Below are 15,155 nucleotides of genomic sequence, written 5' to 3' on the forward strand. Positions count from 1 at the left end.
ATGAAGTCTGCACGAACTATCCCAGTCCTCACAGATCTCACAGAGATGAAAAGGCACTCTGGTCACCTACCAGGTCTGGAAACAGGAAGTATCTATGCTTCCCAAGATGGGTCTGAGGTTGGACATCCAAAATCTACCTTTATCTATTGAGAACTAAGCATGAGATCTACTAAAAAGGGGTTGCCATAAGTCTCTAACTATAGGAGAGAGAATTCTAATCTGCAGGAAACCCTCTCATTCCTCAGATTGACACCTTCTCACGTGAAAATAATCTAGAGTTTGCATGACCCCAAATTCTTCTATTCTCTCAAACAATGACTCTATCATTAAAAAACCATAGGAAGACTCACTAAAGTCTAAATACAGATGTATATGCTGTTCTCAAATCGAAATGGCTGTCCTAGCAAAGTTCAGGAATCAACAAATCTCATACAAGTAAAATGAATCATGAACTCCCTGTACATGGAGAGTTCTAAGCTAAGAGCCTACATAGGAGCATTCTATCAGGGTCTATTTAGACAAACTCAAGATTTCTAGAAACCAAACATCAAAGGGATAGATTGCTTTTCAGGCCCAAATGAAAAACAAACATGAAAAATCAGTACCTGAGATAGAATATGAGTTCAGGAAGATAAGACAAGGAATGGAGGCAACTAAGACACCAAAGTCAAAGTTCAGCCTTAAACTGAGCAAAGCCAAATAAAATTAATAGAAATGGAAGGAAGGAGGCAGGGGTTCCTGGATGGTTCATTCAGTAGAGCATGAAACTCTTGATGTGAGGATTGTGAGTTCAAGCCCCAAGGTGGGCAAAGAGCTGACTTTAAAAAAATTTTTTTAGGGGCGCCTGTGTGGCTCAGTTGGTTAAGCGGCTGACTTCGGCCCAGGTCATGATCTCGCGGTCCGTGAGTTCGAGCCCCGCGTCGGGCTCTGTGCTGACAGCTCAGAGCCTGGAGCCTGTTTCAGATTCTGTGTCTCCCTCTCTCTGACCCTCCCCCGTTCATGCTCTGTCTCTCTCTGTCTCAAAAATAAATAAACGCTAAAAAAAAAATTAAAAAAAAATTTTTTTTAATATTTTTTAAAAAGGAAGAAAGGAAAATTGATATTTAATGTACAACTTCTAAGTGCTAAGCATCATCTTAGTCTGGCTTCTCTAGGCAAAAGAATCTTAAGAATTTTTTGTTGATACTTTCGAGAGGTGCAGTTCTAGCGTAGGGAAAATGAGGGATAAGTTTAAAAAGATAGAGAAGGATGAAAAGGGAGGCAAGCTATTGCATTATTACACTGGTCATGGCATCATGATGGGCCAGGAATCAACCATACATCTCTCCAGGTGAGTTTAGTTCAGCCCTATGGGATTTCTTCAGATAGGATATGTGGATAAATTCAGACATGGTGGTGGAGTTGGTGAGGGTTTATCTTCCATGTTCTCCCCATCCCCTGATGCACACTGATGAAAATATGTGCCATAAGGAATAAACCGCCCCATGTTTCTGGGTGGCATCATTCCACATCCCATGCATTCTTATGGGGGTCTCAGTGGAGTCCTGAAGTGGCAAAAAAAAGTCAAAAATATGGAGCATATTTGGCTGCTCAGTTGACAACTCGTCAGCTCCACTAAGCTGAGCAGCACAGATCCAAGCAGAGTCCTTGGCCATATAACTGAAGGTCTGGGAGGTGACAGTACCTTAGGGAATTAGAGCAGGCTCATAAGGTGTATCTGGTGTTGGTCTCCGTGTTAGGAGATGTAACTGTATCTGGCAGGTATTATCATTGCTGCTTTACTCATAATACATTTGGCGTCCAATTCCAAGAAAAAAACCTTAATCTATGGTCACAATTCGAAAGCAATAAACATCCTAATTCAAGCCTGAAAATCTGAATTCTGAAGTTCTCTTTCCTATTTCATTTCTGTGTCATCTTAGATACTGAACTTGATGTTCTGCTTACATTAGACCATGATTCCCAATTTATGCAGTATGTTATTTCCCCTACATATACTACATATACTACATATTCTGAAAAGACTAATCTTCAGAGAGGATAAACTTATTACACAAACTGTCACAGCTAATAAATGAGAGAACCACACTTGAAACTTCTGCCCATCAGAGTCCAAGTTCTCTCTCTTCTTTATCATTGATCACATCCACCAATGCATCTTGTCTACTTAGTCCTGGCTCACTGATGAACCCCTGTAACTATAATCTGTTTCTTCCCTCTCAAGGCTATCACCTAGTTGGGATAGCCTCACAAAATATACTGTTTTATATATTTATATCTATAACTTCCAGAACATACACATCAAGTCTATATAGGACTTCCAAAACATACACATCAAGTCAGTGAGAGCATTAGACCAAGGTTTAATTTACCCACTGATCCTCTAGTCCTGAGTCTAGAATTCCAAAGATATTTCAAATTATACAACATGTATTCAAATCCAGGATCAGGTAGAGGAAGTACAAAGATCATTTCAATTAAACTTTAAAAATACTGAAAGTTGCTAAGTAGGTATTAAAAGTTCTTATCACAAGAAAATGACCAATGTTAGCTGGACTTATTAGGTGTGGTTATTATTTCATAATATATACAAATATTGAATCATGTTATAGACCTGAAGCTAATACATCAGTTATATGTCAATTTAACAAAAACTCAAAAAATGCAAATTTATAGCACAATTACATTTTTATATTTCTAAAGCTCACATAGATATAATTTCTGGAAGTGGAAATACTGTTGAAATGTTTGAAATTAAAATAAAAATGAATATAAATTTTACCCATCAAATGCTCATGGATTATTTCATTTGTTTGGTTTTATTTTTTAATTGGCATAATTTTAAGGTAACAAGAAAGTCCTCTTGCTACTAAAAAAAAATCCTTATTAGTTAGCTCATTAACTGCTTGAAAATTGCACCTCAGGCATTCATTTCCTTGGTTCAAGATTTCAATTTCTGATAAAATGCAAATATCCTAAGAAGGCTAACCGTTTTAGCCATTGTCTGATTTTGACACTGTAAGCTGCTGCGAGGGTACAATTCCTTTGCTGAGAACAGGTTTGGGAAGCAAACTTGAGGCAGAAGGAAAAAAGATTTAATAGACAGCTGGGTCTTCAATAACAAATTATCTTCTGCGTCATACTTCTTCCTAGAACCAGTGTGACACATGTCATCATCAGAAAGAAACGCGTCTGACAAGACCTTACGATAATGAGGGGCTATTTACGAGATATGCTCCTTCTAAGCACTAAAGCCGTAACTGCAAGTGGCAGGTGAGATACACCTGTCCACCTGTCTTCCCCTAAGCAATCTCCATTGTAATGTCATTTTCCTACATCAAAGATTTGAATACCAGTGGCAAAAAAAAAAAAAAAAAAAAAATCGCCATCTGGCATTCTGCCATTTCTCAAAGACTTTAAAGACAAAGGCTCCAACAAGTACATTTCTACCACTGGAGCCATCCATGGTTCTGCTACACAGTGCACAGACCTGTGTACATGCGGGAAATGTAGATGTTCACTCTGCAAAACATTGCTACTGAGACACCTCTCCTGATCTGGCACGTCTGCCACCCACTCTTTCTTCCACTACTGTGAGTCTCTTTCCAAACTGCTCTTGGCTTTTTAATTTGAGGAGTAGCGAAGTCTGAGAACAATGAGAAAAAAAATTTTCCCCAATGCTCAGAACTCATAAAATCTGTCATACTCTCTGAGCCGCATTATTGAAACCACCCTTCCTTCCCATTTCCTGGGCTACGTTCTGTATTTAAACAAAATTTCTGGCCATGCCCTCTTTGTGAAGGCCACACTACTAGAAATGAACCGTGGGAATTTTAGTTGACACAAGAAAGGCAGATGCATTAGTCAAGGACGCCACAGCTTATGTCCCAAATTTCAGTTGGTCACATTCTCAGCTTTCCCTTTACTGGGTCATGTCCCATTAGGTAATTTATTACTCATTTTGGGTGAATGCTCATTTCATGGGAATTTGGGGGTTGAATATATGTTTGCAAACTCAACCAGTCTCTTTGGATTTTGTCTATTACTTCTAAGGAAGGTGATGTTGAAAATGTCACTCTCTATAAGGATGAGATCAGTATGATAGGACTATGCAGATACAGAGAGAAGCTCTCTTCAGCCTCAATCGTCCCATTTATGAAATGAACTTTGAAGGTCTTCCAACTTTAATATATAATCCTCTAAAGAGAGAATAAGGAGGTGTCGGATGCTCGTGCTGGTAAAGTATAATGAAAAAAAGGATAATACAAGAGTTAAAAGCAAGATTTAATGTTGAAGTAGTGTTTAGAGAATACATTAAAATGATATTAAAATTTTAACTTCTGAGGCTATTATTTGAAAGCCATAAATCTGTTTTAAAGATCAGTAGGAACAAAGAATTTATCTTTTTGCAAAGGTTTTTTATAACATAAATTAGGAAATCCATAGAGATAACTCAATTGCGACACAGTGAATAAATTAAAATGCATTATACATGATGTAAAAAGTGTGTATTACATGTCGTGAAATAGATATAATTAACATATAAACAAATGAATTGAACATTTTTATCTAATGTACCTGTGACATTAATTTAAAATAAAACCTAGATTGTTATTATAAAACTTTACAGAATCAGTAACTTTCATCCTAACATTAATGATTAGGTAATTTGAAAATATGCCTTCATATCTTTCCCGGGAAATGAATAGAATGCATTTTTAAAGAATATTTCTCAGCCCCATCCATGAGAGTCTATATCATGCTGTCTTCAGTACAAACCTCGGCTGGAATTTAGTCTGCAGAGCCATGAGAAAGACTCCATAATAGAAATAAATGTTAAGACAACTAAGAGTAGTGTTTTCACCTTCCCCTGGGACCAGCTGTATCATCACGACCAGACTCTCGTCCCTTCCAAATCTTGTCAAGCTCTTCAATTACTTGGATTTCAAAAGCATTCGTGAAATGGAATAAAGATTTGAAAATAAAAGAGGAAAGAGAACCAAGAGTATATCATCAGTCTGTCTTTACACAGAGTGCCAACAAAAAGAAAAATCAGTAAAAGCTGGCACCCAGAATCTTTCTAGTAATTAATAGATGACTTGAATTGCTGTTCAAAGAAAATATTCATTTCTCATGCCTTAAACTAGTTGTGATCTTATTTTTAAGAATGAAAGCTTACATTCAGATTACTGCACAAATGTTAAGCAGTATTTTAAACTGTAGGTAGTATTTTATTGAGGCAGAAATAAAAAATTCTAGAACAGTCAGAAGGAAAAGAACACTAATATCAGGATCCAAGTCCAAGTGACTGCAGTTCTGGGGATACTAACTCCCATTGTGATGTAGATTTAGATGTGAATACTGAGGATATTTTGTTATAAAGAGCAATTTTATATGGCTTAAAATTTCAGTTTGAAATATCATTAAAATCATCCAATAAGACTAGAGACCCAATGCTTGAATTCTCTTTAGAACCCAATGAGTTCTAAATACAGAAGGGAGGAGATGGAGAAGAAACACTCTTGTAAACTTCTTTCCACATGCCCAAGAGGACATGTTCAACAAACACAAAATGTTTTTGTGTATACCTCTGTATATCCTTTTGTATATCCTCCCAGACTTTAACCATAAAGACAAAGATACATTTTTGGTAGGAAGCAGCCAAAATTCTTGGAAATAATGCACTTATCTTTTATTTCTTTTTTTTTTTTTTGAGAGAGTGTGCGCGTGCACACTAGTGGGGGAGGGGCAGAGGTGGGGGAGAGAGAGAGAGAGAGAGAGAGAGAGAGAGAGAGAGAGAGAGAGAGAATCCCAAGCAAACTCCATCCTCAGCTCTGAGCCTGAAGTGGAGCTCAGTTCAACAACTGTGAGATCATGACCTGAGCCAAAATCCAAGGTTGGATGCTCAACCAAAAGAACCACACAGGCGCCCCAATGTACTTATCTTTAATACTCCGGAACAGTCTAGTATAGTTCAGGGCAATAAGTAAACAGTTATTAAGTATCTACCAAATATTAAGTGTGCTGGTGTAGTGAGTTAGGAGAGACCACCATCACTTGACCAAGTGAACACCTTGTGAGCTGCTAATCATACCATCATGAATTTAATACCAGTAACCCTTGAATTCCTATCTCCAGCTTTGACCTCACCTCACTAAGTTTCAGTCTCAGGTATCTAACCATCTCCTTAACATCTTTACTTAAAGCCTAACAAGGATAGCAAAGCTAACACAGAAAAAAGAGAACTTTTGGTTTTCCCATCCAATTATTTTCCTCCCTCAGCCTCTCCTATCTCCCCAAAACTGGAACATTGGTGAAGCACAAGATCAAGGGCTCATTCCTGATTTCTCTTGTGTCTCACTCCCCATATCTAATCCATCAGTGAGTTCTCTTGGCTTGATCCCCAGAACCCACCAAATTTTCTCCATCACCATTGCCACCACCAATATAGAGGCCATATTTTTTTTCACCTGGACATCTACAATAACTTTCATTTTGTTTCTCTGCTATTTTTCCTGCCTCACTCCAATCCACCTGCCACTAGAAGCAGCCAGAGTGATTTCTTTACAATACAGATGAGATGGAACCCCAACCTTATACCAAGGCCTATGAATCCTATGACTGTATTTTGCTTGCCTTTTACCTCCCTTTCTGACCTTGTCTAGTACTACCCTCCCCCTCATTGACTGTCTTCGTTCCATATAGCACGAAAATTTTCTTGAATATGACAAAATAATTCTGATCCTGTGGGTTATTCCTCTTTGGAGAGCCTCCCTTTGATCTAAAGATGGCTGCCTCCATCCTCATTCAGGTCTCAATTCAAGTATCACCTCCTAAGAAAGACTGCTTAGACTAACCCACCTGACGAACCTATCCCTACCCAAGCTACTGCCAATCAAGTTACTGTGTTGTAGTAACTTCACAGCACTTAAAACCACCTGAAATTACCTTTCATGTGTTTTCTTGTTTATTGTTTGTCTCTATTCCTCCCCCTTCCCAACCCTCAAGAACTTATCTGTATGTCTGCTATGTCTCCATGACCAAGAACAGGGCTGTCACCTATGAGATATTCAATACATCTTTGAGGGAGGGAAGGAGGGAAGGAGGGAGGGAGGGAGGCAGGAAGGAAGGAAGGAGGTAAGATGAACCAGACACACCAAGAGAAAACTATATACTCTGCGTTCTGAGTACAGAAAGAAAAGACACCTTTTTTTGACCCTCAACCCAGCTCAGTGTAAAAGAACCACAGCTACAAAGACAATGCATTTCAGACTCTCTGAGATAAACTCAACCTAAAAATACAGTCCTAGGGTCATTTATGTCAGAAACTCCTCCTTCCCTTTGAGTCAGGAAACTTACCCTCCCCCAAATCCTTCCTCCACACTGCCACCAGTGTGATCTTTCTGAAACATAAATCTAAGTATGTCACTCCCCTGCCTATAATTCTTTGATTCCCACCCACCCCCACCTCCCCTAGTGACTTCAAATAGAATTTAAACTCCCTGGCATAAAAGACTTCCTGGATCTGACCCAAGACTTTGTCTCCACATTCATCTTTGGCCACGCCCCTTCAACTCTCCCCTCCAACTCCTATTCTCTGTACTACAAACACGCAAAAACACATGCAGTTACCAAAGATCTTCCCATCGTGTGGCTTTGAGCACTTGCACAGAGTGCTCCTTCCTCTTGAGGAAATGCCCTTTCTGATGATGATGATGATGATGATGATGATGATGATGCTGCCGCCCCATTCATCCTTCAAGTCTCAGATTAACAATTACATATTTGGCTAAACCTTCCCTCTTCCTCTCCCAACTCATCCAGATATAACTACTCATTTCTTTTTCCCTTCCCATATGGAACACATGAGCTCTTTGATGATTATTCAGATATTTGTAGAAAGCCGGGGCATGGTCTTAAACTCTTCTCTCCTCTGGTTACTTCAGCCCTTCCTTACGTGACTGACAATGTATTCCAGACTGATCTTACTGCCAGCCTGTGGGAAGATTTTACTTTCTTATCAACTCCCTTAGTGTCATATCCAAGACCAACCATTGTACTTTATACATAGTCTGAACAATAACTGACCGTATATAAGCTCCATGTGGGCATTGCAGTGCCTATCTTATGACTCTGTATCCATCACTTATCTGGTTTTATAGATCCTCAAATTATTAATTGAGTCAATGAATGAGTGAATGAATGGGTGAGTATGGTGAATGAGATAAACGAATAGATGAAAAGCACAGTGAAATAATGATCTCCCTTCCTCCAGATAGTACAATGTTCTCCAAGTAAAGGGTGTGCCCTTGTGTTATATTTTATTTGCAGCATCTACATAATACACAAGGTGGGGATTTATATCAAGTTTACAATTACCTGAAATCACTCATATTTGGGCTGTTAGACTACTGACCTTTGGGTCAGTAGAGGCTTAACATTTTCACCTAGTAAGTGTGGTCTTATTAGATTCATCCCATCATTCCAGATCTAGATCTTTTGAAATTCTCATTGTTTTTTTTTCTTTTAATTCCATTTCTAACTTGACTTGGGGGTAGAGGCAAAGAGAGAGAGAAAATCTTAAGCAGGCTCCACACTCAGTGCAGAACCCGACGTGAGGCTTAACCCCACAATCCTAGGATTGTGCTGAAATCAAGAGTCGGACACTCAACTGACTGAGCTACCCAGGCGTCCCTAACTCTTCCACTGTTAATGAATATTTTGTGCCGGCCACATAAGTGACTTGAGTGTACTTATCTTGGCTTTAATATATAGTGGGACAAAAAGCAAGTTGCAACTAATTTATTTATTTTTATTTTTTTAATGTTTATTTATTTTTGACAGAGAGACAGAGCATGAGCAGGGGAGGGGCAGAGAGAGAGAGGGAGACACAGAATCCGAAGCAGGCTCCAGGCTCTGAGCTGTCAGCACAGAGCTGACACGGGGCTCGAATTCACAAACCGTGAGACCATGACGTGAGCCGAAGTCGGACGCTTAACCGACTGAGCCACCCAGGGGCCCCAAGTTGCAACTAATCTAGACACCAATGCCCTCTCACAAACATTTGTTCAGCCCCTTTAGATGCAAAGCTCATTCTATTTGATAGAAATGGGGGGGGGGGGGAATTGGCATTGGTCTGCAGCACAGCTCTGTATTTATTTCATTTATTAACATAACAATATCCACTGCAAGCTGTGCCTCTGTTACAGACTTGGTATTTTCTTGCTGCCTTATTTTTTTTCCATGAAAAAATAACCTTTTGTTAAATCAAAAATACAAAAATCACCTGCTCAAGAATCCATAACATTTATAAAATTAATCTTATCCCCTAAAATATTCAAGACTCTTTATAGAAATTCAACCACTTAGTCCTAAGTTGTTCTTAGAGGTTTTGACAATTTTCACTAACTACATCATTTTTAATGGCCTTGTGATTTGAATAAAGTTATGTTCTTCCGGAACAAATACCATAGGCCCTTCATCTGTCCAAAGGACCTTGCCAGCCACTGTCAACTTCGCTCCCAGTCCTCAACTGGAGTTCTTGCTTGGCCAGCTGGTGCAAAGGGGCATGCTAGAATTGGCATGTTCTAGGAAGTCTGAGCATCTCTTCCCAACTCTACATTCAGTAACATCATGTGGACAGCCTGGAAAAGGCTCCTTTGGGAGTATTTATCCCATGAAAATTGGTGGAGGTTGCAATGATAAACACGTACCAAAACACACACTGCTATGCTTTGCTATCCCTGACCACTAAGCCCCCCAAGAAAATATTCCTTGCCATTGTCTTTCCCCTTATATCTTCTGTTTATTCTTTCTTATCCATGAAGATGAAAATAAGAGTGGAAAATGGGCTCAAGCTGGTTGACACCATTTGTAGAAAAAAGAACCCAAGAGGACTTGTCCTCTGCTAGAAAGGGAGTCAATCCACTCAATAGTCTACATAATCCTGTTCACATTTAGTTGCCTAAAATTGAAGGAAAAAAAACCAAGAATCTTTTGAAAGGAAATGTTTATGAACAGAACAGTAGGAGGGAGGTCCTGCTAGACTTGAAGTAAGCCCTGGAGAAATAAAACCAGTAGACACCCAGGGCACCTGGGTGGCTCAGTCAGTTAAGCGTCCAACTTCGGCTCAGGTCATGATCTCGCAGTCCGTGAGTTCAAGCCCCGCGTCGGGCTCTGTGCTGACAGCTCAGAGCCTGGAGCCTGTTTCAGATTCTGTGTCTCCCTCTCTCTGACCCTCCCCCGTTCATGCTCTGTCTCTCTCTGTCTCAAAAATAAATAAACGCTAAAAAAAAAAAAAAAAAAAAAAAAAAAAAAAAAAAAAAAAACCCGTAGACACCCAGTCATGGAAACTTTTAGAAGACAAGAACATCATGGAAGAAGAGGGCTTTGATGGAAGTTTAAAGAGGCACCAGAAGCAAATGTTAATTCTTTGCACTTTAACTTTAGTGGAGACCACAGACCAGATCATTCAAGAGAAACCCTACTCCCACATCAAGTTCAGTCATTTCACCAATACCACATGTATTTCCAAGGAATTAATTTTTCCAAGTATCCAAAAATCATGTAATTTTCATCTGTTCAGGCCTTTTCCAATTTCCAAACTGCAATTTCCACCTTGTACTTAGATGCACAATTATCAAGTGTGACCGTGTATCCTGCAAGACATCTTTACAAAGTAGAGCCCAGCAGAGCTGACCCTGCGCTTGAAAGAAAATCAGTCTACTCAACACTCTACATGATCCTGTTCACATTTTGTCGCTTAAAATGAAACAATATTTTGAAAGGACAACACCTCATGGGTTTGTTTTTGAAAATGAGGTCATGCAGGTAAAGGAATACCACAGTGGTGCATTCTCAGTAAGTGTGTGTAATCAACACCAGCTACGATTATCTGAGATCAGGCAGTTGCAGTGTTTGAAAACAGGATCTTTCATATTCTAAACACATTAAAAAGAACATCACAGAATATAAACTAAATTAAATAGGAAACATAAGAACATGAAAATGACGATATGTGAAAGCCATAGATAAAATATCACCATTGGGAGAGCCAGAAAGATACCACTTTTTCATCCTCTTTAGTGTGTCACTTTGAGGACACAACAGTGTCAAAATCAGGAAGCGGAGTTGTTCATTGGGGAGTCCATGAGAAACTGAGTTTACAGAATAAAATCAGAAGAGAACTTTAGAGAAGTTCTTCCTGGGATATATTTCATTTTTTAAAAAAAGGAAGAAACGAGCAATGAATGTAGCTCTTACTCCTCGCAGCTTGGCAATGAGCTAAAATGTTATTAAGATATCTGTCAAAACCAGTTCAGTTAGCAGGAGTGACGCTACGGAATGTGTCCTTGGGGCGCTTTCACACCAGTGCCATTAATGCAATCTTGCAAAACAGCAAACAAAATGGACAACATACAAACAAAGGGCAAAGACAGAACAATCCCATTATCAGCTGTGGAGTGAGACCTGGAAATTTCAGGCTGTGTGATCCTTCAGGGCATGACTCGTGATACCTGAACCATGTAAAGTAAATGATCTAGAGGGTAGGAATGCGGCTAGGAGAAGAACAAATGAAAATTAAAAAAGCAGAGAGACAAAGGGAGTCTGTTTCTCAGGCATTTAAAAACATAAAAACCAAAAAACAACAAAATTCTCACTTCCAAGGGTAAGCAATGAATATGTGAGAGTGGACTCTTTCATTTCAACCACATCCCAGGTCTCAGCACAGCCTGAAGAGCTTTGGTCTAACAATTCCATTTCCAGCCTGTTGGTTCCCACCGTGGCACTGGCTGTTCATGGCAGAAGAGAGGCAGGGCTGTTCAAGGCAGGGCAGGGATCCCAAAAACATAGCAGGAGAAGTACCATGACATTTCAGAAGGCCAAAACACTCCAATCTGTGACAGCCCTTTAATTTATCCTCCATCTATCTAATGGCACACATTTGGCCTCCTCTCCCCTGGATCACCCCTTGCCGGCTCGCAGCCCAGACACCTGAGGAGAGACTTTGGCCAGGGGCTTCCTTTCATTTTCAGGTCCTCTTTTGCTCCCATTCTTTGGCCTCAAAATGAATACAAATTGACAAAATGGAATCATTTCTGCTTGGCACAGAGCTTGGCAACCAGATAACACCAGCAAAGCCAGGTCCACATTTACTCTTCCCCACATTCATCGGCATGCAAAGTTCCAAGATGGAAATTTGTTTCTCCTGCAGTTTTATGACACTTCCACTGCCTGATTATCCCACTTTATGGCAATTTGCATCATTACGGGCCTGTGGCAAATGAAACAAATTGCCATAAAATGTTGGGAAAATCCTAAATCATGGCTCTGTCTGGCTTGCTTGAATGATGACACTGAGGTTGAATTCAGATGGCTTGGTTCATTTTGCTACAAACAGTCATGCCAGCCTTAATGGGGGCCACTGGCTCAAACGTCAGGATGCGTGGTGACTACCAAATGAGGCAAACTAATAGAATTTTTTTCCAATGCACTAAGCAAGTCTTCAGTAAAGAAAACACATTGATTCCGAAGTTGTTTACTACAAACTAAATAGAACCCCTATAGCGTTTCCCATGCAGCTCACATTAGAGCTAAATTAACAGCCCTCATATGTATCCATTCTACTAGTACCAGACAAAAGTGCTTACACCATTAGGAATGTAAGTTGCCTTAGTCTAAATCTTGATACAGAAGATTGTCTTTTTCATTTAACTGCCTCGCTATCAAAAGTTGTAATATCAGGCATAGACAGGCTTTAAAGAAAAACGAAATGCACTGAATGATCATGAATAATTGCTGCATTTTAATTCAGTGGTGATGTGTTAACTTGAAAGTAAAAGAATAGGAGACCAATGGTTAGACATGTGAGAGGGAAAGAAAGAAAGAAAGGGAGCTTTCTGTGCCGATACCCTTCTCACAGCCATGGTGACCATTCCTAAAACCCGCCAGACTTTCTGCAAGAAGTGTGGCAAACACCAACCCCACAAAGTGACACAGTACAAGAAAGGCAAAGATTCTCTTTATGTCCAGGGAAAGCGGCATTATGACAGGAAGCAGAGTGGCTCTGGTAGGCAAACTAAGCCAATTTTCTGGAAAAAGGCTAAAACCACAAAGAAGATTGTGCTGAGGCTTGAATGTGTTGAGCCCAACTGCAGATCTAAGAGAATGCTGGCTATTAAGAGATGCAAGCATTCTGAACTGGGAGGAGATAAGGAGAGAAACAGCCAAGTGATCCAGTTCTAAGCTTCATATTTTGTTACATTATGAAGACAATAAAATCTTGAGGTTACGTTCACTTCATTTGGTTGCAGTTGGTCTTTTAAGTGTGAAATAAACTAGTGCCCTCAATAAAATTCCCTTTGTAGGGAAATTTATGCTAGGAAGGAAGGAAGGAAGGAAGGAAGGAAGGAAGGAAGGAAGGAAGGAGAAAGAAAGAAAGAAAGAAAGAAAGAAAGAAAGAAAGAAAGAAAGAAAGAAAGAAAGAAAGAAAGAAAGAAAGAAAGAAAGAAAGAAAGAAAGAAAGAAAGAAAGAGAAAGAAAGAAAGAAAGAAAGAAAGAAAGAAAGAAAGAAAGAAAGAAAGAAAGAAAGAAAGAAAGAAAACAAACGAACTTCAGGCTAACAACTTTAATAATTATTATAACTCTTGTTGATTACAATCCTGGTTCTGCTTTTGCAAACTTCCCCTGTGAGTACGTTTATGAGAAGAGAAGCTTCATAGTAAGAAGTCCTCTTGGCTCAAGACTCACAGGATTCACTGGGGCCATGAGACTGGAATAAAAGCAATGAGGTTTTATTTCTCAGAATCTCCTATATCTCGCACCCTCCTAACCTCCAAGTCATCCTGAATGTTCTGACTCAAGACACTTGCAGTGGATGCTCAGCTCTTCCCATAAAGGAGGCAAGCCTTCCAGAATCACCCCTGTATCCTCTCATACCCTCCCCCCACCTACTGGGGATGTTCCCTGGATCATTTAAAACAGAGGAGAATGGCCTATGTGCAGAGAACCTGACAAAGGAGATTGAGTCCTGAGTATGGAATTAAAATCTTGACGGACAAACTATATCAAGAACTCAGTATCCAGGTAATTGTAATATTCTTGAAAGCAGGACATTTTATGGAGTCTGGCTTTACATAATTTCACACACACACATTTTTCAGGTAATACTTGACTAAAAGGAAGTAATTAAATTCATCATTATCATGAGCATTTAATATGTGCTAAGCACTGTATTGAGAGGTTTAAATGATTATTTGATTTCATCAACCCAACCCTGCCATTAGCCACTTCCAGATGAGTAGCCTAATTCGTAGAGAGGCTAACCTACTTCCTCAGGGATGGACAGGCAGCAGACACACAGAATCTGAACCAAAGTCCAGTGTCACCGAGAATTCCATGTGCCCTACTACTGCACCACACGGCTGCAACATACAAATCAACTTTTCTGCTAAATTAACATTATTAGTCCAACAATGAACTCCACAGGATAAAAGATCCTTGCATAATTTTAACAAGTACCACACATTGGGCTGCTCCTGGATGATTTTTATGACTCATTAGCACAGCCTTTTCTTCCTCTCACTCGTTCATCCTTTTCTATTTCACCGTCATTGCCTAGACAAAGTGTCATAGTCTCTCACTACAGAATGAAGAGTTTCTGACTCTGGATTTCACTTTCTTTCCATCTTGAATTTGTTCATTGCGAAGGGCACCAAAGCCGCACCTCATAAGCCAAGCCCACAACACTAACCAGTGTAAAGATCTCAGGTATTTGCCATTTACAGCAGTTGGAATTAATGTCGTTTGAGTGACAAATTGAAGTGCATATTTCCAGACTATAAATATTTATTCTGATGTTCCCTTAGATTTCACATATGTTCTTTTCCTTTTGGTTTCTAAAGCAGGAAGCATAGAAGAATTTCTAGAAATCCACATGGTCTTGAACCAGAGGTCCTAATTTGCAGTTTCTAAAGCATCTGCTAAGTTTATGAATCTATATACCACATATAGATTTTGAAACATCCCTTTGGCATACATTACATACTCAACCTCATATCTGAAAGGAGAACAAATGAGCTAAATTTTTTTAGTAATAACCAAGTTTGGGGCTTCATTTTAAAACCACAGCGTGGCAGTTTTCAGATCCACTTGCA

At 39.5% G+C, this 15,155-nt stretch overlaps 1 protein-coding gene across 1 annotated transcript; it reads left to right on the plus strand.

Annotated features, from left to right (window-relative positions):
- The first annotated feature begins 12,901 nt into the window (after window positions 1-12,901).
- On the plus strand, window positions 12,902-13,255 carry LOC131490900 (large ribosomal subunit protein eL42-like). Its single transcript, XM_058693324.1, has one exon. It carries the CDS (start codon window positions 12,925-12,927, stop codon window positions 13,243-13,245), a length of 321 nt encoding a protein of 106 aa, XP_058549307.1. The 5' UTR covers window positions 12,902-12,924; the 3' UTR covers window positions 13,246-13,255.
- The last annotated feature ends 1,900 nt before the right edge of the window (window positions 13,256-15,155 follow it).

This window comes from Neofelis nebulosa, chromosome 12 (genome assembly GCF_028018385.1).
Source record: "Neofelis nebulosa isolate mNeoNeb1 chromosome 12, mNeoNeb1.pri, whole genome shotgun sequence".
In the NCBI taxonomy this organism is placed as follows: domain Eukaryota; kingdom Metazoa; phylum Chordata; class Mammalia; order Carnivora; family Felidae; genus Neofelis; species Neofelis nebulosa.

What these genes read in the sequence shown, in the direction of transcription:
- LOC131490900 (XM_058693324.1), top strand. Translation starts at nt 12,925, where the DNA reads ATGGTGACCATTCCTAAAACCCGCCAGACTTTCTGCAAGAAGTGTGGC.